At 43.7% G+C, this 18,038-nt stretch overlaps 1 protein-coding gene across 4 annotated transcripts in view; it reads left to right on the plus strand.

Moving 5' to 3' along the window:
• pex7 (peroxisomal biogenesis factor 7) overlaps window positions 1–18,038 on the plus strand; it is a 143,086-nt gene that overhangs the window by 58,003 nt on the left and 67,045 nt on the right. For all 4 annotated transcript variants that reach the window (XM_060916457.1, XM_060916458.1, XM_060916456.1 and 1 more), the window contains 2 exons: window positions 11,943–12,049; window positions 15,743–15,856. In XM_060916457.1, coding sequence (XP_060772440.1) covers window positions 11,943–12,049; window positions 15,743–15,856 — 221 coding nt within the window. The remainder of the gene's footprint in view (window positions 1–11,942; window positions 12,050–15,742; window positions 15,857–18,038) is intronic.

Here is an 18,038-nt window from a genome sequence, read left to right on the forward strand (position 1 = left end):
ACAAAAGCTCGGAGGTGTACAATTATCTGCACAGTAATAAAATTGCCAAAATTATAAGTAAACGCGGGGCGGCACGGTGGTGTAGTGGTTAGCGCTGTCGCCTCACAGCAAGAAGGTCCGGGTTCGAGCCCCGTGGCCGGCGAGGGCCTTTCTGTGCGGAGTTTGCATGTGCTCCCCGTGTCCGCGTGGGTTTCCTCCGGGTGCTCCGGTTTCCCCCACAGTCCAAAAACATGCAGGTTAGGTTAACTGGTGACTCTAAATTGACCGTAGGTGTGAATGTGAGTGTGAATGATTGTTTCTATGTGTCAGCCCTGTGATGACCTGGCGACTTGTCCAGGGTGTACCCTGCCTTTCGCCTGTAGTCAGCTGGGATAGGCTCCAGCTTGCCTGCGACCCTGTAGAACAGGATAAAGCGGCTAGAGATAATGAATGATATGTAAACGCAAGGGTGAGTTTGTTTGCTTAAAAGCTGAGGTTGAGCCTAGCCAGAGCAAAAAAAGGGAAATCCTGTAGTCATGCAGCAGCTATGTCGGAGTAGAGCGACTGTATTATTGTGTTGGTTTACTAATAATTTAGTGTTTATATATTGTAAGTTGCTTTGGACAAAAGCATCTGCCACATACCATAACCATAATTTATAACCATATTAATCATACAGTGGTGCTTGAAAGTTTGTGAACCCTTTAGAATTTTCTATATTTCTGCATAAATATGACCTAAAACAACATCACATTTTCACACAAGTCCTAAAAGTAGATAAAGGGAACCCAGTTAAACAAATGAGACAAAAACATTATACTTGGTCATTTATTTAGTGAGGAAAATGATCCAGTATTACATCTCTGTGAGTGGCAAAAGTATGTGAACCTTTGCTTTCAGTATCTGGTGTGACCCCCTTGTGCAGCAATAACTGCAACTAAACGTTTCTGGTAAATGTTGATCAGTCCTGCACACTGGCTTGGAGGAATTTTAGCCCATTCCACCATACAGAACAGCTTCAACTCTGGGATGTTGGTGGGTTTCCTCACATGAACTGCTCGCTTCAGGTCGTTCCACAACATTTCGATTGGATTAAGGTCAGGACTTTGACTTGGCCATTCCAAAACATTTAACTTTATTCTTCTTTAACCATTCTTTGGTAGAACAAGTTATGTGCTTAGAGTCGTTGTCTTGCTGCATTACCAACCTTCTCTTAAGATTCAGTTCGTGGACAGATGTCCTGACATTTTCCTTTAGAATTCGCTGGTATAATTCATTGCTCCTTCAATGATGGCAAGCCGTCCTGGCCCAGATACAGCAAAACAGGCCCAAACCATGATACTACCACCACCATGTTTCACAGATGGGATAAGGTTCTTATGCTGGAATGCAGTGTTTTTCCTTTCTCCAAACATAACACTTCTCATGTACAACCCCGATTCCAAAAAAGTTGGGACAAAATACAAATTGTAAATAAAAACGGAATGGAATGATGTGGAAGTTTCAAAATTCCATATTATATTCAGAATAGAACATAGATGACATATCAAATGTTTAAACTGAGAAAATGTATCATTTAAAGAGAAAAATTAGGTGATTTTTAAATTTCATGACAACAACACATCTCAAAAAAGTTAGGACAAGGCCATGTTTACCACTGTGAGACATCCACTTTTCTGTTTACAGCAGTCTATAAACATCTGGGGACTGAGGAGACAAGTTGCTCAAGTTTAGGGATAGGAATGTTAACCCATTCTTGTCTAATATAGGATTCTAGTTGCTCAACTGTCTTAGGTCTTTTTTGTCGTATCTTCCGTTTTATGATGCGCCAAATGTTTTCTATGGGTGAAAGATCTGGACTGCAGGCTGGCCAGTTCAGTACCCGGACCCTTCTTCTACGCAGCCATGATGCTGTAATTGATGCAGTATGTGGTTTGGCATTGTCATGTTGGAAAATGCAAGGTCTTCCCTAAAAGAGCCGTCGTCTGGATGGGAGCATATGTTGCTCTAGAACCTGGATATACCTTTCAGCATCGATGGTGTCTTTCCAGATGTGTAAGCTGCCCATGCCACATGCACTAATGCAACCCCATACCATTAGAGATGCAGGCTTTTGTACTGAGCGCTGATAACAACTTGGGTCGTCCTTCTCCTCTTTAGTCCGAATGACACGACGTCCCTGATTTCCATAAAGAACTTCAAATTTTGATTCATCTGACCACAGAACAGTTTTCCACTTTGCCACAGTCCATTTTAAATGAGCCTTGGCCCAGAGAAGACGTCTGCGCTTCTGGATCATGTTTAGATACGGCTTCTTCTTTGAACTATAGAGTTTTAGCTGGCAATGGCGGATGGCACGGTGAATTGTGTTCACAGATAATGTTCTCTGGAAATATTCCTGAGCCCATTTTGTGATTTCCAATACAGAAGCATGCCTGTATGTGATGCAGTGCCGTCTAAGGGCCCAAAGATCACGGGCACCCAGTATGGTTTTCCGGCCTTGACCATTACGCAGATTCTCTGAATCTTTTGATGATGATATGCACTGTAGATGATGTCCAAACTCTTTGCAATTTTACAGTGTCAAACTCCTTTCTGATATTGCTCCACTATTTGTCGGCGCAGAATTAGGGGGATTGGTGATCCTCTTCCCATCTTTACTTCTGAGAGCCGCTGCCACTCCAAAATGCTCTTTTTATACCCAGTCATGTTAATGACCTATTGCCAATTGACCTAATGAGTTGCAGTTTGGTCCTCCAGCTGTTCCTTTTTTGTACCTTTTAACTTTTTCAGCCGGCGGCACGGTGGTGTAGTGGTTAGCGCTGTCGCCTCACAGCAAGAAGGTCCTGGGTTCGAGCCCCGGGGCCGGCGAGGGCCTTTCTGTGTGGAGTTTGCATGTTCTCCCCGTGTCCGCGTGGGTTTCCTCCGGGTGCTCCGGTTTCCCCCACAGTCCAAAGACATGCAGGTTAGGTTAACTGGTGACTCTAAATTGACCGTAGGTGTGAATGTGAGTGTGAATGGTTGTCTGTGTCTATGTGTCAGCCCTGTGATGACCTGGTGACTTGTCCAGGGTGTACCCCGCCTTTCGCCCGTAGTCAGCTGGGATAGGCTCCAGCTTGCCTGCGACCCTGTAGAAGGATAAAGCGGCTAGAGATAATGAGATGAGATGAGAACTTTTTCAGCCTCTTATTGCCCCTGTCCCAACTTTTTTGAGATGTGTTGCTGTCATGAAATTTCAAATGAGCCAATATTTGGCATGAAATTTCAAAATGTCTCACTTTCGACATTTGATATGTTGTCTATGTTCTATTGTGAATACAATATCAGTTTTTGAGATTTGTAAATTATTGCATTCTGTTTCTATTTACAATTTGCACTTTTTTGCAATCGGGGTTGTAAACCAAAAAGTTCTATTTTGGTTAGAGATAGACCGATATGTTTTTTTCGGGGCCGATACCGATAGCGATTATTAGTAGTCACGGAAGCCGATAACCGATATGTAGAGCCGATATTCATTTGCAGTAAAAGTGAAAATATTGGTGTTGAAATTTTGAATAATAGAAACTCCAACACTTAACTTTGTTTAAATGCCTTTAAGCATGTGTTTATTAAACTTCTTTTCAGATTTGCAACTGACAATAGACATCTTTTTAAAATTCTAACAAAAAGTGCAGGAAGCTCCCAGGCTCAGCAGTATGTCTTTGCTTATCTTCCCGTCCTCAAGCATACTGAGGAATGTCTCTTTCAGGTATTCCCCAGTGTGGGACCCATGCATCGCTCTTGTGTTTAAGACGACCTGCTTTCTTATCCATTCAGCATCAATGAAATGGCATGTCAGGCTCATGAGAAACTCTGTCACACCAGACCAGCAGTGAAGGAGAGAGAGTAGCCAGCATTATCAGGTTCAATCAGGGCTTTGATCTTGTCCACAACCTTGTGGTGAACTTCTTGCAGCTTTTCAGTTTGGTAATACTTGTCACTTTTCAGAGCATATCGTGGCTCTGCTGCAGCCATCAGGCGCTTAAAGCCAACATCAGACACCACCGTGAATGGTTGGTTGTCAGTGACTATCATCTCTATGACTAGTTTGTCTATTAGTTTCGACCTGTCATCGGAGTTTGTCCACTTTCTTTGTTTCTGAAACATGCCCTCTATTGTTAGCTGAAATGAAGTTGCCTCATCCTGATGAGATTCAGATCCCTATTTCTTCTGTGCTGTTTCATACAACTCAGGGTGGTGAATCCTAAGATGGGACCACAGGTTTGAAGTATTTTTGTTTTTTCCCCGTTGTTGCTCCCATGCTGACACCTTCATTGCATGTATTACACACCGCCTTCCCTGGTGTTGGCTGGGTGTAATACATCCATACTGCACTCTTAAACCTAGGTCTATCCATCTGCAATAAGGGTTTGAAAAAAAAGAGAGTGAGTTAAAAGTGGGGCCATATGCTGACATGTGCTCAACTCATCATGCTTAATTTATTACAGCATTTGGTAAGCCTGCAGTTGATTTTATTATGTAAATGTTATATTTTAACAACATGTGATAGCAGGGACCCTGTCATTCAAAACTAGGCTGCTACATTACGAACAATATATGTTACTATAGCTGAAAAAATAGTACAATAGCAATAGGAGAGACTGTTCATCCCTGAACACCATGCAGTTCATTCATGTAGGCTTTATGATGCATTATGTCTTAAGTCTTGAACAGCAATATTCTGCTCCTCTCTACAAGAAACTATCAAAGACAGCTTCTTCAGGACACACTTTATCTAACAATATGCCATTTTCTGCTGCTTGGGATCTCTCCATCAACACAGAAAAAGGTAAAGTAAAATAACTTGGTAGTTTAACAGTCATTATTGCCCTTCAGTTTTCTGTCAGACAGATGGTGATTTGCTGTCAGTTTATGCAGCTTCTCATGTGGCCCACACACACACAGACACACGCACTATTCTCTACCATAACAGACATGGCTCCGCATTGTTACAGTTTGCTAAGCATCTACCAGAGGAGAGAGCGGACCGGTGGGCTAACATTATGCTAAAAGCTAATTAGCCTTCACCTCTATGTGCTTCCCTGCAATAAAGCTGGACTGAATTGAGTTCATTAGGTTTTTTACACTCTCTCCCTCTCACTCATAGACTGTAGCTCTCACACACTCTCACTCTCACACACACATCACGGACTATTTCCATATCGATATTCTCAGCAACCTTGTTTCAAGTGATGAACAGACACATCTGGAGGGACTGCGAGAAGCAAAGCTGCCGCTGATGTTTATATAATGTTATTGGGCTCACAGTAACATTACTAGTAGTTGTGAGTTGTAGAGGACTGGGATGTTTATTACAATTTCGGGACTCTGCTGCCTTAACTTACCTTCGAAACATCAATCTGCTCTCCGGAGGTTCTACACTTGGCAAAACTTGCTCCTCTCCGCCGTGTGCGATCTTTCACTGCTGATTGGCTGTTACCCGTGCTGTGTAACTAATCAAATGGCTCTGCGTGTAACCAATCAGATGGTGCTGTGGGTGGGACAATGCTCGAGCCAGAGCAGTGACTGCAGATAGAGAGGCGCGGCTGCATCAGAGCCAAAATAACCCAGTTTTAAAATGATTTCTTATCGGCCGTCGGATTAAAAAAGAAGGCCGATGCCGATATGCGTCTAAATGCCGAATATCGGCGCTGATAATCGGCCCGGCCGATAATCGGTCTATCCCTAATTTTGGTCTCATCCATCCACAAAACATTTTTCCAATAGCCTTCTGGCTTGTCCACGTGATCTTTAGCAAACTGCAGACGAGCAGCAATGTTCTTTTTGGAGAGCAGTGGCTTTCTCCTTGCAACCCTGCCATGCACACCATTGTTGTTCAGTGTTATCCTGACGGTGGACTCATGAACATTAACATTAGCCAATGTGAGAGAGGCCTTCAGTTGCTTAGAAGTTACCCTGGGGTCCTTTGTGACCTTGCCGACTATTACACGCCTTGCTCTTGGGGTGATTTTTGTTGGTCGACCACTCCTGGGGAGGGTAACAATGGTCTTGAATTTTCTCCATTTGTACACAATCTGTCTGACTGTGGATTGGTGAAATCCAAACTCTTTAGAGATGGTTTTGTAACCTTTTCCAGCCTGATGAGCATGAACAATCTGAGGTCCCCAGAAATCTCCTTTTGTTCATGCCATGATACACTTCCACAAACGTGTTGTGAAGATCAGACTTTGATAGATCCCTGTTCTTTAAATACAACAGGGTGCCCACTCACACCTGATTGTCATGCCATTGATTGAAAACACCTGACTCTAATTTCACCTTCACATTAACTGCTAATCCTAGAGGTTCACATACTTTTGCCACTCGCAGATATGTAATATTGGATCATTTTCCTCAATAAATAATTGACCAAGTATAATATTTTTTCTCATTTGTTTAACTGGGTTCTCTTTATCTACTTTTAGGACTTGTGTGAAAATCTGATGATGTTTTAGGTCATATTTATGCAGAAATATAGAACATTCTGAAGGGTTCACAAACTTTCAAGCACCATTGTAAGCACCTAGCTCTAGTCTAATAGAACTCTACCAGTACCATGATGTCTCTTGTCTAGGCTCAAGAAGCAAAAGCTAGGTCAGAGAAGGAAACAATAAACATACCACACTTAAATAATTCCTTGTCTATGTATTTGTCCAAGTTTTTTCAACTTCTTAACTACCCTGATCATTCCAGATATTGGATGGTATTTGTAGGCTGTTTGTTTACACTAGTACTTCAGCACTGGTTGCTCTTGGATTCTCTTGGCTACATGCACTTATCGTTAGTCACTTTGAATAAAAATGTCAGCTAAATGACTGTAATGTAGTGTAATGTTTGAGTAATGTCTCATCTCATCTCATTATCTCTAGCCGCTTTATCCTTCTACAGGGTCGCAGGCAAGCTGGAGCCTATCCCAGCTGACTACGGGCGAAAGCCGGGGTACACCCTGGACAAGTCACCAGGTCATCACAGGGCTGACACATAGACAGACAACCATTCACACTCACATTCACACCTACGGTCAATTTAGAGTCACCAGTTAACCTAACCTGCATGTCTTTGGACTGTGGGGGAAACCGGAGCACCCGGAGGAAACCCACGCAGACACGGGGAGAACATGCAAACTCCGCACAGAAAGGCCCTCGTCGGCCACGGGGCTCGAACCCGGACCTTCTTGCTGTGAGGCGACAGCGCTAACCACTACACCACCGTGCCGCCCACCGTGGGATGTTATTCAAGTAAAAATGGTTTTAAATTGCTTTGTGTTCGACAAGAGGAAATTTAAGGGCCACTTTTTTTGGCCTGGGCCACTAAGGATTCAGGGATACTGGTCCGAGTGGCGACCAAGCACTGAAGTTCATTTTTAGCCCTGATGTGGCTCTTGACTACTGTCCTTAGAAACTGATTTTAGGTGAAAGGATTATGATAAAAGCTGGCCAGTTATAAAAGATATTTATAACACATGGATGTCCGTTTATTGGATTGCAGTATCTCTTTTCCCGAGACAGTGGTATGTATATTTTGATACGTGATTACTGAGTTAACCTGTAATGTTTAATATCTATTGAAAGCAACAATTCAAAAACAAAATTCAGAGTTGTTTTAATTTGATACTGTGGTGCATTATTTTGCAAAACTACTACTTCACTGAGACTGAGGCACACAGGCTACACCACCTTCACTGGGACTGTCTCACACACAGGCCACACCTCCTTCACTGGGGCTGTCACACACACAAGCCACACCTCCTTCACTGGGGCTGTCACACACACAGGCCACACCTCCTTCACTGGGGCTGTCTCACACACAGGCCACACCTCCTTCACTGGGGCTGTCTCTCACACACGCAGGCCACGCCTCCTTCACTGTGGCTGTCTCACACACGCATGCACAGGCCACACCTCCTTCACTGGGGCTGTCTCACACACTGACACACTGGTGCTGACAAGCAGACAGGCCACACCTCCTTCACTGTGACTGACAGGCAGACAGGCCACACCTCCTTTACTGTAACTGACAGGCAGACCAGCCACACCCCATTTACTGTGACTGACAGGCCACACCTCCTTCACTGTGACTGACAGGCAGACAGGCCACACCTCCTTCACTGTGACTGTCAGGCAGACAGATCACATCATCTTTACTGTGACTGACAGGCAGACAGGCCACACCTCATTTACTGTGACTGACAGGCAGACAGGCCACACCTCATTTATTGTGTCTGACGGGCAGACAGATCACATCATCTTTACTGTGACTGACAGGCAGACAGGCCACACCTCCTTCACTGTGACTGACAGGCAGACAGGCCACACCTCCTTTACTGTAACTGACAGGCAGACCAGCCACACCCCATTTACTGTGACTGACAGGCCACACCTCCTTCACTGTGAATGACAGGCAGACAGGCCACACCTCCTTCACTCTGACTGTCAGGCAGACAGATCACATCATCTTTACTGTGACTGACAGGCAGACAGGCCACACCTCATTTATTGTGTCTGACGGGCAGACAGATCACATCATCTTTACTGTAACTGACAGGCAGACAGGCTACACCTCCTTCACTGTGACTGACAGGTACAGAGGCCATGTCTCCTTTTAAATGAGTGCAGCTGTACACCATTCACTGTGACCGGTACACAGATTACAACAAATCTGTGTTACACGACTATTGCTTTACCATTTCTATCAGGGTTTATAGCACCAGTCCTGAAGATCTGCTGCCTTTCTGAAGTTTCCCCTACTCTCAGTATACCTTGCCCAAACCAGTAAAGGCTTAATTATTATCCAATCACTTGATTCAGGTGCGTGAGCAGGGAAAAACTTTAAAGTGAAAAACTGAAGTTAAGACCTCCTGACTTAGTTAACAGTAGAAAATGCTCGCTGAGTTCACTGATGCACACAGTTTAATTCAGAGCATTTGTACAATAATCAGTGCCACTAGAATGATGTTTTTCTCTGGTCAGCTCTAGACTGTTTTTCTCTGGTGTGAATGGTGCTGATGTTGCAAGTCTCCATGGACACTCTACGATGAATGACTGACCCACAGCTCACTTACTGCTGACTACAGAATATTAAATGTAGTGTTGAATTATAGAGCCTAATGAGGCAATCCCCTCTTTTTAGGGTTTTCTGTTATGTGAATGAAGGTCATAGAGGGTTTTACACACACACACACACACGCAGACACAGACACTTTCAGAAATTCAGTGTGTTGTTGGTATACTTTGATACACTGACCTTAACAGTTCTGCTGTTCTTCCATTCATGGTGAAGTGTTCCTTGAAATGAACATCATGGTTGACAAGTTTCTGCAGAATGGTAGGGAGAGGGAATATTTCTGAGATTTAGACACGGTTTGCATTTGCTGTATTAGTGTGTGTGCAACAATTACAGTGCAGCCTGAAACTGCAAGAGAAGTTGGCAGGACCACCATTTGCTGATTGAAGCTTTTCATGTAAAAAGAGCAGTACAGCTAAAAATGAACTGGACACAGTGTTCCTCTATTCCCCAAATGCATTCAGTCAAGGCTCAATAAGTTTGCTTCTTTAGTTTTGCACTGGAGCAATGATGCTGGATACTAATGATGCTGGATTGCTAATAAACATTTATAGCCACCAGTTTAGAATTGTGCAAGCTATCATGCCTGAATCATCACACACGCACCTGAAGCTAAGTCTCATCTCATCTCATCTCGTCTCATTATCTCTGGCCGCTTTATCCTGTTCTACAGGGTCGCAGGCAAGCTGGAGCCTATCCCAGCTGACTACGGGTGAAAGGCGGGGTACACCCTGGACAAGTCTGAAGCTAAGTTGGGTTTTCATATTTGTTTATGTAATTTCTGCATTTGTTATCATGTTATTCATAGTAACAGCTAATTTACAGGGACTTGTGTGGTGGATGCACCACATAACCTAAGACTAATAATACAACCCTGATTCCAAAAAAGTTGGGACGGGGCAACAAAAAACTGGGAAAGTTGTGAAATGCTCAAAAAATACCTGTTTGGAACGTTCTACAACTAATTCTACAATTAACCAATACAAGGTTAATTGGTAATTGGAAAGACTAAGTCATTCACAAGCAAGGTTGAGGTGAGGTTCACAACTTTGTGAAAAACTGCATAGGTAAATAGTCCAACAGTTTAAGAACATTTCTCAACATACAACTGCAAGGAATTTCCTGATTTCACCATCGACAATCCATAAATTCATCAAAAGATTTAGAGAATCCAGAGAAATCTCTGCACATTAGGGGCAAGGCTGAAAACCAACATTGAATGCCCATGACTTTCGATTTCTCAGGTGGCACTTCATTAAAAACCAACATGATTTTATAAAAAATATTACTACATGGGTTCAGGAACACTTTGGGAAAACTGTTGTCAGTATTCACAGTTCATCACTGCAGCTACCATGCAAAGCAAAAGCCATATATCAACAACATTCAGAAATACCACCAAATTCTCTGGGCTTGAGCTTATCTGAAATGGACTGATGCAAAGTGGAAATGTGTGCTGTGGTCTGACAAGTCCACATTTCAGATTGTTTTTGGAAATCACGAGTCATGAATCATTAGTCTTCCAGGCTAAAGAGGAAAAGGACCATTTGTTACCAGCACGAAGTTCAAAAGTCAGCATCTGTGATGGTATGGGGGTGTGTTGGTGCCCATGGCATGGGTAACTTGCACATCTGTGAAGGCATCATTAATGCTGAAAGGTACACATAGGTTTTGGAGCAACATATACTGCCATCCAGACGATGTCTTTTTCAGGTACGTCCCTGCTTATTCCAGGAAGACAATGCCAAACCACATTCTGTACGTTACATCAGCATGGCTTTGTAGTAAAAGAGTGCAGGTGCTAAACTGGCCTGCCTGCCTCCCATTGAAAATATGTGCTGCGTTATGAAGCATAAAACACAACAATGGAGACCCCAGACTGCTGAGCAACTGAAGTCATATATCAAGCAAGAATGGGAAAGAATTTCATGTTCAAAACTTCAATAATTGGTCTTCACTTCCCAAATGCTTACAGAGTGTTGTTAAAAGAAAAGGTAGTGTAAAAAAGTGGTAAACATGCCCCTGTTCCAACTTTTTTGGAACATGCTGCAGACATTAAATTCAGAAGCAGTGTATATCTACAAGAAAACAATAGTTTTAAAAGTTTATCAGTTTGAACATCTTGATCTTGTCTTTGTATTGTATTCAACTGAGGGTACTGTTGGTCAAAAAGGATTTGCAAATCATAAAATCCTGTTTTTATTTACGTTTTACACAGTGACCCAACTTTGGAATCGGGGTTGTAAGTGGTTTGAAGAAAATGTTTTTCTCGAAGGAGGCCTTTTTTTTTTTTTACATTTATGGAAGGAGTCTCCAGTATCGGTTCTTTGTAACTTTTCTGCTGCAGAAAATCTCCACAGCAAGGTGCACACTGTTCATGTTTTGTGCTTTGTAGTTCACTTCATCATGTGTATTTTGTTTATATTTGTGTCTTATCTTCACCCCTGCCTGGTGATTGGTGTTGATCCTTATGGTGTCTGCTTCATTTGTCTGTTTATAGACTCATATGTCTTACGTTTCCAGGTTTTCACCAACACCCATATTTATGTTCATAGATTATAATTATAGGTTATTCCTATGTGATGCTGTCTACATATGTTTTAACTCCTGTGTTCAGAACTTTGATGATGAGGGTATGGATTTGCTCTAATAAACACTTTATATGCTGCACATTACAATTAGTATAACATGCTGACTTTATATCCAAGTGTTTAGACAGTTTTCAGCTTATATTGCAGGGTTGTATAGGTGATATTCACCAAATGACGAATGATCAACCCACAAGTTAATGATATATCACGTTATCATTTGCTAAAATCATGGCCATTTTGTTTATAATAGTCTGTTGTCTGTGTTTCCAGGAGATGGCACGCTGAGAGTTTGGGACTTGAAAGCAGGCTTGTGTCGACTGGCCATTCCAGCACACAAAGCCGAGATCCTTAGCTGTGATTGGTGCAAATATGACCAGGTGACCTAATGCACATGAGGGTTTACCTTCATTCATTCTTTTATTAGATTAGATTAGATTAAATGTTATTGTCATTGTACAGAGTACAGGTACAAAACTAATGAAATGCAGTTAGCATCTAACTAGAAGTGCAAAAATACAGTATTATTTATAGATACAGTGTCTTGCAAAAGTATTCATCCCCCTTCGTGTTTGTCCTGTTTTGTCACATCACAAGCTGGAATTAAAATGGATTTCTCATTATCTCTAGCCACTTTATCCTGTTCTACAGGGTCACAGGCAAGCTGGAGCCTATCCCAGCTGACTACGGGCGAAAGGCGGGGTACACCCTGGACAAGTCGCCAGGTCATCACAGGGCTGACACATAGACACAGACCACCATTCACACTCACATTCACACCTACGGTCAATTTAGAGTCACCAGTTAACCTAACCTGCATGTCTTTGGACTATGGGGGAAACCGGAGCACCCGGAGGAAACCCACGCGGACACGGGGAGAACATGCAAACTCCGCACAGAAAGGCCCTCGCCGGCCACGGGGCTCGAACCCGGACCTTCTTGCTGTGAGGCGACAGCGCTAACCACTACACCACCGTACCGCCCTAAAATGGATTTTATTATTATTATCTCATCTCGTTCATCTCATTATCTCTAGCCGCTTTATCCTGTTCTACAGGGTCGCAGGCAAGCTGGAGCCTATCCCAGCTGACTACGGGCAAAAGCCAGGGTACACCCTGGACAAGTCGCCAGGTCATCACAGGGCTGACACATAGACACAGACAACCATTCACACTCACATTCACACCTACGGTCAATTTAGAGTCACCAGTTAACCTAACCTGCATGTCTTTGGACTGTGGGGGAAACCGGAGCACCCGGAGGAAACACACGCGGACACGGGGAGAACATGCAAACTCCGCACAGAAAGGCCCTCGCCGGCCACGGGGCTCGAACCCGGACCTTCTTGCTGTGAGGCGACAGCGCTAACCACTACACCACCGTGCTGCCCTAAAATGGATTTTATATTTATTTATTTATTTATTTATTTATTTGGGGGTGGGGGTGGTGTTTAGTGCCATTTGATTTACACAACATGCCTACCACTTTAAGGGTGCAAATTTTTTTATTTTTTATTTTTTTATTGTGACACAAACAATAATTAAGATGAAAAAAAATAGAAATCTGGAGTGTGCATAGGTATTCACCCCCCAAAGTCAATACTTTGTAGAGACACCTTTTGCTGCAATTACAGCTGCAAGTCTCTTGGTCTGGTACTGTAAGTGCCAGAAGTAAGTACTGCAGCAGAGTGATGCTATATGTTACAGTATATACAGTGATGGACAGTTTCATGTCATGTCTTTCGTGTCGTTGGAAAACACATTCGGTTTCACTTATTATCCATGGAACTGAGTTAATTACAAAAGGCAAATAAAAAAAAATAAGAGAAGAAAATCACACACACAGAGAATAAAACACTTGCAATTAACTATGTTCATAATTAAATATTTAAAAAGACTAAAGACTCAGTCTGGTCTTGTCATAGCATATGCTCTATAATCAGCATATTCTCTGTAATTGAAATCTGAAAGTAAATCTGATTTGTTTGATTGTCTTTTGTGTTTATCCATCCATTTTCACACTGTGTGTAAACATGAATATCAGTCTTAGAGTATTTTATATACAGAGTGTCCCACAATTATTATTATTATTATTATTATTATTATTATTATTATTTCCAATATCAATTGTTTTTATTATTATCATTATTAATCAGTAATCATTTTTATTACAAATTGTGGCAGCGGGGGCGTGGTCAAACGTTGGTCTGTGAATGAAGGGTGGAGTCAGGGAAGGTAAGTGGCGGAATCACTGCACCTGACGGGAATTAGCCTGTGTTTGTGTGTCTTCCCCAGGGACCGCGCCCTATAAGAGGAGAGGGAGAGCAGAGGAAGGGAGCTACTCCCCAACCTGGAGACTTGTGTGCGTGCGTGTGTGTATGGCCCGGCGCGAGACTTACACCCTCTCCCCCAGATTTTCAAGGGTCAGCGAGAGAGCTCACCGGATGCCGCCAGAACCACGGCGTTTTCCAGGGCGCGGGCCCCTATCTCGGGATGGAGAAGGAATGCCTCGCCATCAAGTGGGCGGTTCTCACCCTCCGCTACTATCTGCTGGGGCACCCTTTCACCCTCTGGTCGGACCACACGCCCCTGCAGTGGGTCCACCGCATGAAGGATGCCAACGCGCGGATCACCCGTTGGTATCTGGCACTTCAGCCGTTTAAGTTCGAGGTGGTCCACAGGCCGGGGGCGCAGATGGTTGTGGCGGACTTCCTCTCCCATCAAGGTGGGGGGGTAGTCGGCTGCAGGCCGGATGACTGCCCGGCCTGAGTCGGGCAGTGGGGGTATGTGGCAGCAGGGGCGTGGTCAAGTGTCGGGCCATCCCCCCGCCCGAGCCGTACCCATATCCGCAGCAGGTCTCCAAGGTGAACAGCCTCTGGCATGGTGGAGAAGGGTTCCATGTGAACAGCAGTTGAACATGGGTCAGTCGGTCCTAAAGGATGGGCAAACGCCGTTCCGAAGGGCGGGGCGATGGCCTCCGTCGCCCCCGGCCGATTGAAAGGGAGTCTGGTTCAGATCCCCGAACCCGGAGTGGCGGAGATGGGCGTCGCGAGGCGTCCAGTGTGGTAACGCAAACGAACCCGGAGACACTGGCGGGGGCCCCGGGAAGAGTTCTCTTTTCTTTGTGAAGGGCAGGGCGCCCTGGAATGGGTTCAACCCGAGATAGGGGCCCGTGCCCTGGAAAGCGCCGTGGTTCTGGTGGCGTCCGGTGAGCTCTCGCTGGCCCTTGAAAATCTGGGGGAGAGGGTGTAAGTCTAGCGCCGGGTCATACACACACGCACGCACACAAGCCTCCAGGTTGGGGAGTAGCTGCCTTCCTCCGCTCTCCCTCTCCTCTTATAGGGCGCGGTCACTGGGGAAGACACACAAACACAGGTTAATTCCCTTCAGGTGCAGTGATTCCGCCACTTACCTTTCCTGACTCCGCCCTCCATTCACAGACCGACGCTTGACCACGCCCCCGCTGCCACACAAATTTAATGAAAGTTTTAGTGAACACTTAAATTATAGAAAATTAGTGCCAGTCATGTTGTGGTTTGTTTGTTTGTTTGTTTGTTTGTTTGTTTGTTTGTTTGTTTGTTTGTTAAATGCTTTGTTGTGTGTAAATGTTACAGCTTTGATTACTATATTATGTCTGGGAGGCCTGATGAAGCTCTTTCTGCCAATCAAAACTTTAAATTTAGTGAGTCTATACATCTTACACTGCGAACTGACCTAGTGGTTAGTGTGTCCGCTTCTCGACTGGGAGATTGAGTTCTACTCGCGGTCGGGTCATACCAAAGACCATCATAAAAATGGTACGTACTGCCATCTGGCAAGGCACGCTGCAAGACATATGCAAGTAGGGAGTCAAACTCTTGCGGTTACCAGAGGACTAGCTTCCCACTGTAAACCTAGCTGTATAGGCGAGAGGCCGAGGGCTATGAAAACGGAGATTGGCACCGTCCAATGCGCCTTAAGGGCCTGGTTAATACTGGGACAGGAGACTACCTGGGAAGACGCAGGAAGGACTTTAGACTTTAGATATACAGCTTAATGTGACCTGCCAACATTCAGAGATGTTTTTCTTTCCAGAATGTTTTGGCAACAGGAGCCGTTGACTGCAGTGTGTGTGTGTGGGATCTGCGTAACATCCACCAGCCTGTAGCTCAAATGCTGGGCCATTCCTATGCCATCCGGAGAGTAAAGGTAATTTTGAGTAATTTGTCTTTTACCATGATGCTGTTGATTTCTTGATTCTGATCTGCAATTTTGTTTTTACTTCATTAACCTCATTAATCCAGTGAGAGAAAAAAGAGAGGCTGGTAACTGTAAATGGATAAACAGCATGAAGTGTCAGTCTTTACAAAATAAAATATTGTTAGCATTGGGAGATTGCTGTAGTGTAAGAGGGAACATGCTGTTACAAGAAGATAATCAACTTCAGGATAAAGTGCTGAATTTCTAATCCAAATGAAAAGTCCATCAATTTGTTGCTCTGAAGCATTAGCAAACTTCCGTAAGTGATAACTGGTGTCATTCAGCATATCTGAAATTTTCATTTTCCTTTCTCAGTGTGTACACTACTGTATAGTAACATGACCCTCAATCACGCCAACGCACAGCCATTACAGCGTGATAAATAGTGTCGATTAAAGCCTAAAGCTTGGTCAAGTTGACAAGCAAAGGTTATATTCATGATGTGTGTGTGTGTGTGTGTGTGTGTGTGTGTGTGTGTAAAAGCGTTAGTGTGCTCTTTTATTTGTGTTGACAAATTCTGTGGATTTTCTCTAAATCCTCTTAATAAAGTCCACTGTGGGTGTCCAAACTGCTAACAGTTCAATAATATTGGCTGGCTTTTTTCATGGAATATCAGATATATTCCATTCAGGTAGCATGATACTGAATGAGTCGAAGATGAGTTCAGCATCATGCTAGCTGAATGGAATATATCTGATATACCACAAAAAAATCTAGCCAGTATTATTATTATACATACACATTCCTTTCGGGTGTTCAACATGTCTTTTTCTTTCAAAATTTTCTCAAAATCTTCCATATTTGTGACCCCTCACCGAATCCAGGGACACATGTCGGCCGAAACGAATCCGAGATAATCGCAAAAGAAGCATTTTTTTTCGAAATTTGTGATTTTTGTTTTTTTCCATCATGTGCAAGTTGAGATCTTGAAGAATGCAATCAGTATTTCAGATAATAGATTGTTTTGTTGGAAAAGCATACATTTTTTGTTGCAAATTGTCTCGTTTTTGTCAGGACTGTAGCCTGCTGGGGGGGTGTGGGTAAATTACCATATGGGCCATTCACATGATGATTTAAGTCTTTTGGGGTTTTTTTCCGCGAATCAGCTGTATGATACGGGCTGAGCGCATGGCTACTTAACTGCATACAGGCGTGTGATTTCGCTATGGAATGAGTGCAAACAGAGCGCAGAGGAGCTGACACACTGCGAAGCAAACAGACACACGGTATTTACATCGGAGATAACCATTTCTAGCAAAAAAAAAACGCAACCTCGTTTTCCAGATTGAATGGAATACTTGAATGATCGGATGATACACGAACTGTTCTAGGATTACTTTCCATCAGAGGCATTGGTGTGTGCAAGGCGCCGTTTCTCTTTCTGATGGGGTAAGTTTATTAATCTAAGGCTGTGTGGTTATTTTTGCATGTAACGGAGAGTGTTGTGGTTTGGTTAAGCCTAGGTCACAACCGGACGTACGATTTTTTGGCCGTGTGATTTTTGGCGTTTCCCAAATCGCTGCGGGTTTTTTTTGTTCACGGAGAAAGACGCGCGTTGGCCGTAAGTTTGTCTTGCAACCTGAAAAAAACGTAAGCGCCCGTAGAGTTGGTTTAACATGACAAAGAACCTCTGCGGCCGGTCTGCGGCTCGAAAATCAGCACGTCACATGCGCGCTCTCGTGCTTTTCACATGCACGCTCTCGTGCGTTTCATGCACGCTCTCCCTGTGTTTCTTGCGTTTTTTGCATGTAGACCGGCCGTAGGAGCACATACGGCCGGTTGTGACCGAGGCTTTACATGAAACTAGTGTTGTGTTAGTTGTGTCATCATCGCGCTATCTTTCTTTCTTACAGTGTGAGTAATTTTTCAACCACAAAACGTTAAAGTATACTTTAGGACTTATTTTTGTACTTCATAATTATGTTGGGCATACTTTGCATGGAAGGAAAATTGACGTGGTGATCTTTGTTTACATGAAAGTAGTATCGTGCTAGCTAGTAGGGGGTAGGGCTTTCCTTAATGTCATGCAAATGAGCACCGTTATGTGCCCGCCCTGCACCCAGAGTAGCTGAGATGGAAAACTTTGAGGGCAATTTTCTCCCTTTTCTGTTTTAAGAAGTATACACTTTCA

The sequence above is a fragment of the Neoarius graeffei genome, chromosome 3, assembly GCF_027579695.1.
Source record: "Neoarius graeffei isolate fNeoGra1 chromosome 3, fNeoGra1.pri, whole genome shotgun sequence".
Lineage (NCBI taxonomy): Eukaryota > Metazoa > Chordata > Actinopteri > Siluriformes > Ariidae > Neoarius > Neoarius graeffei.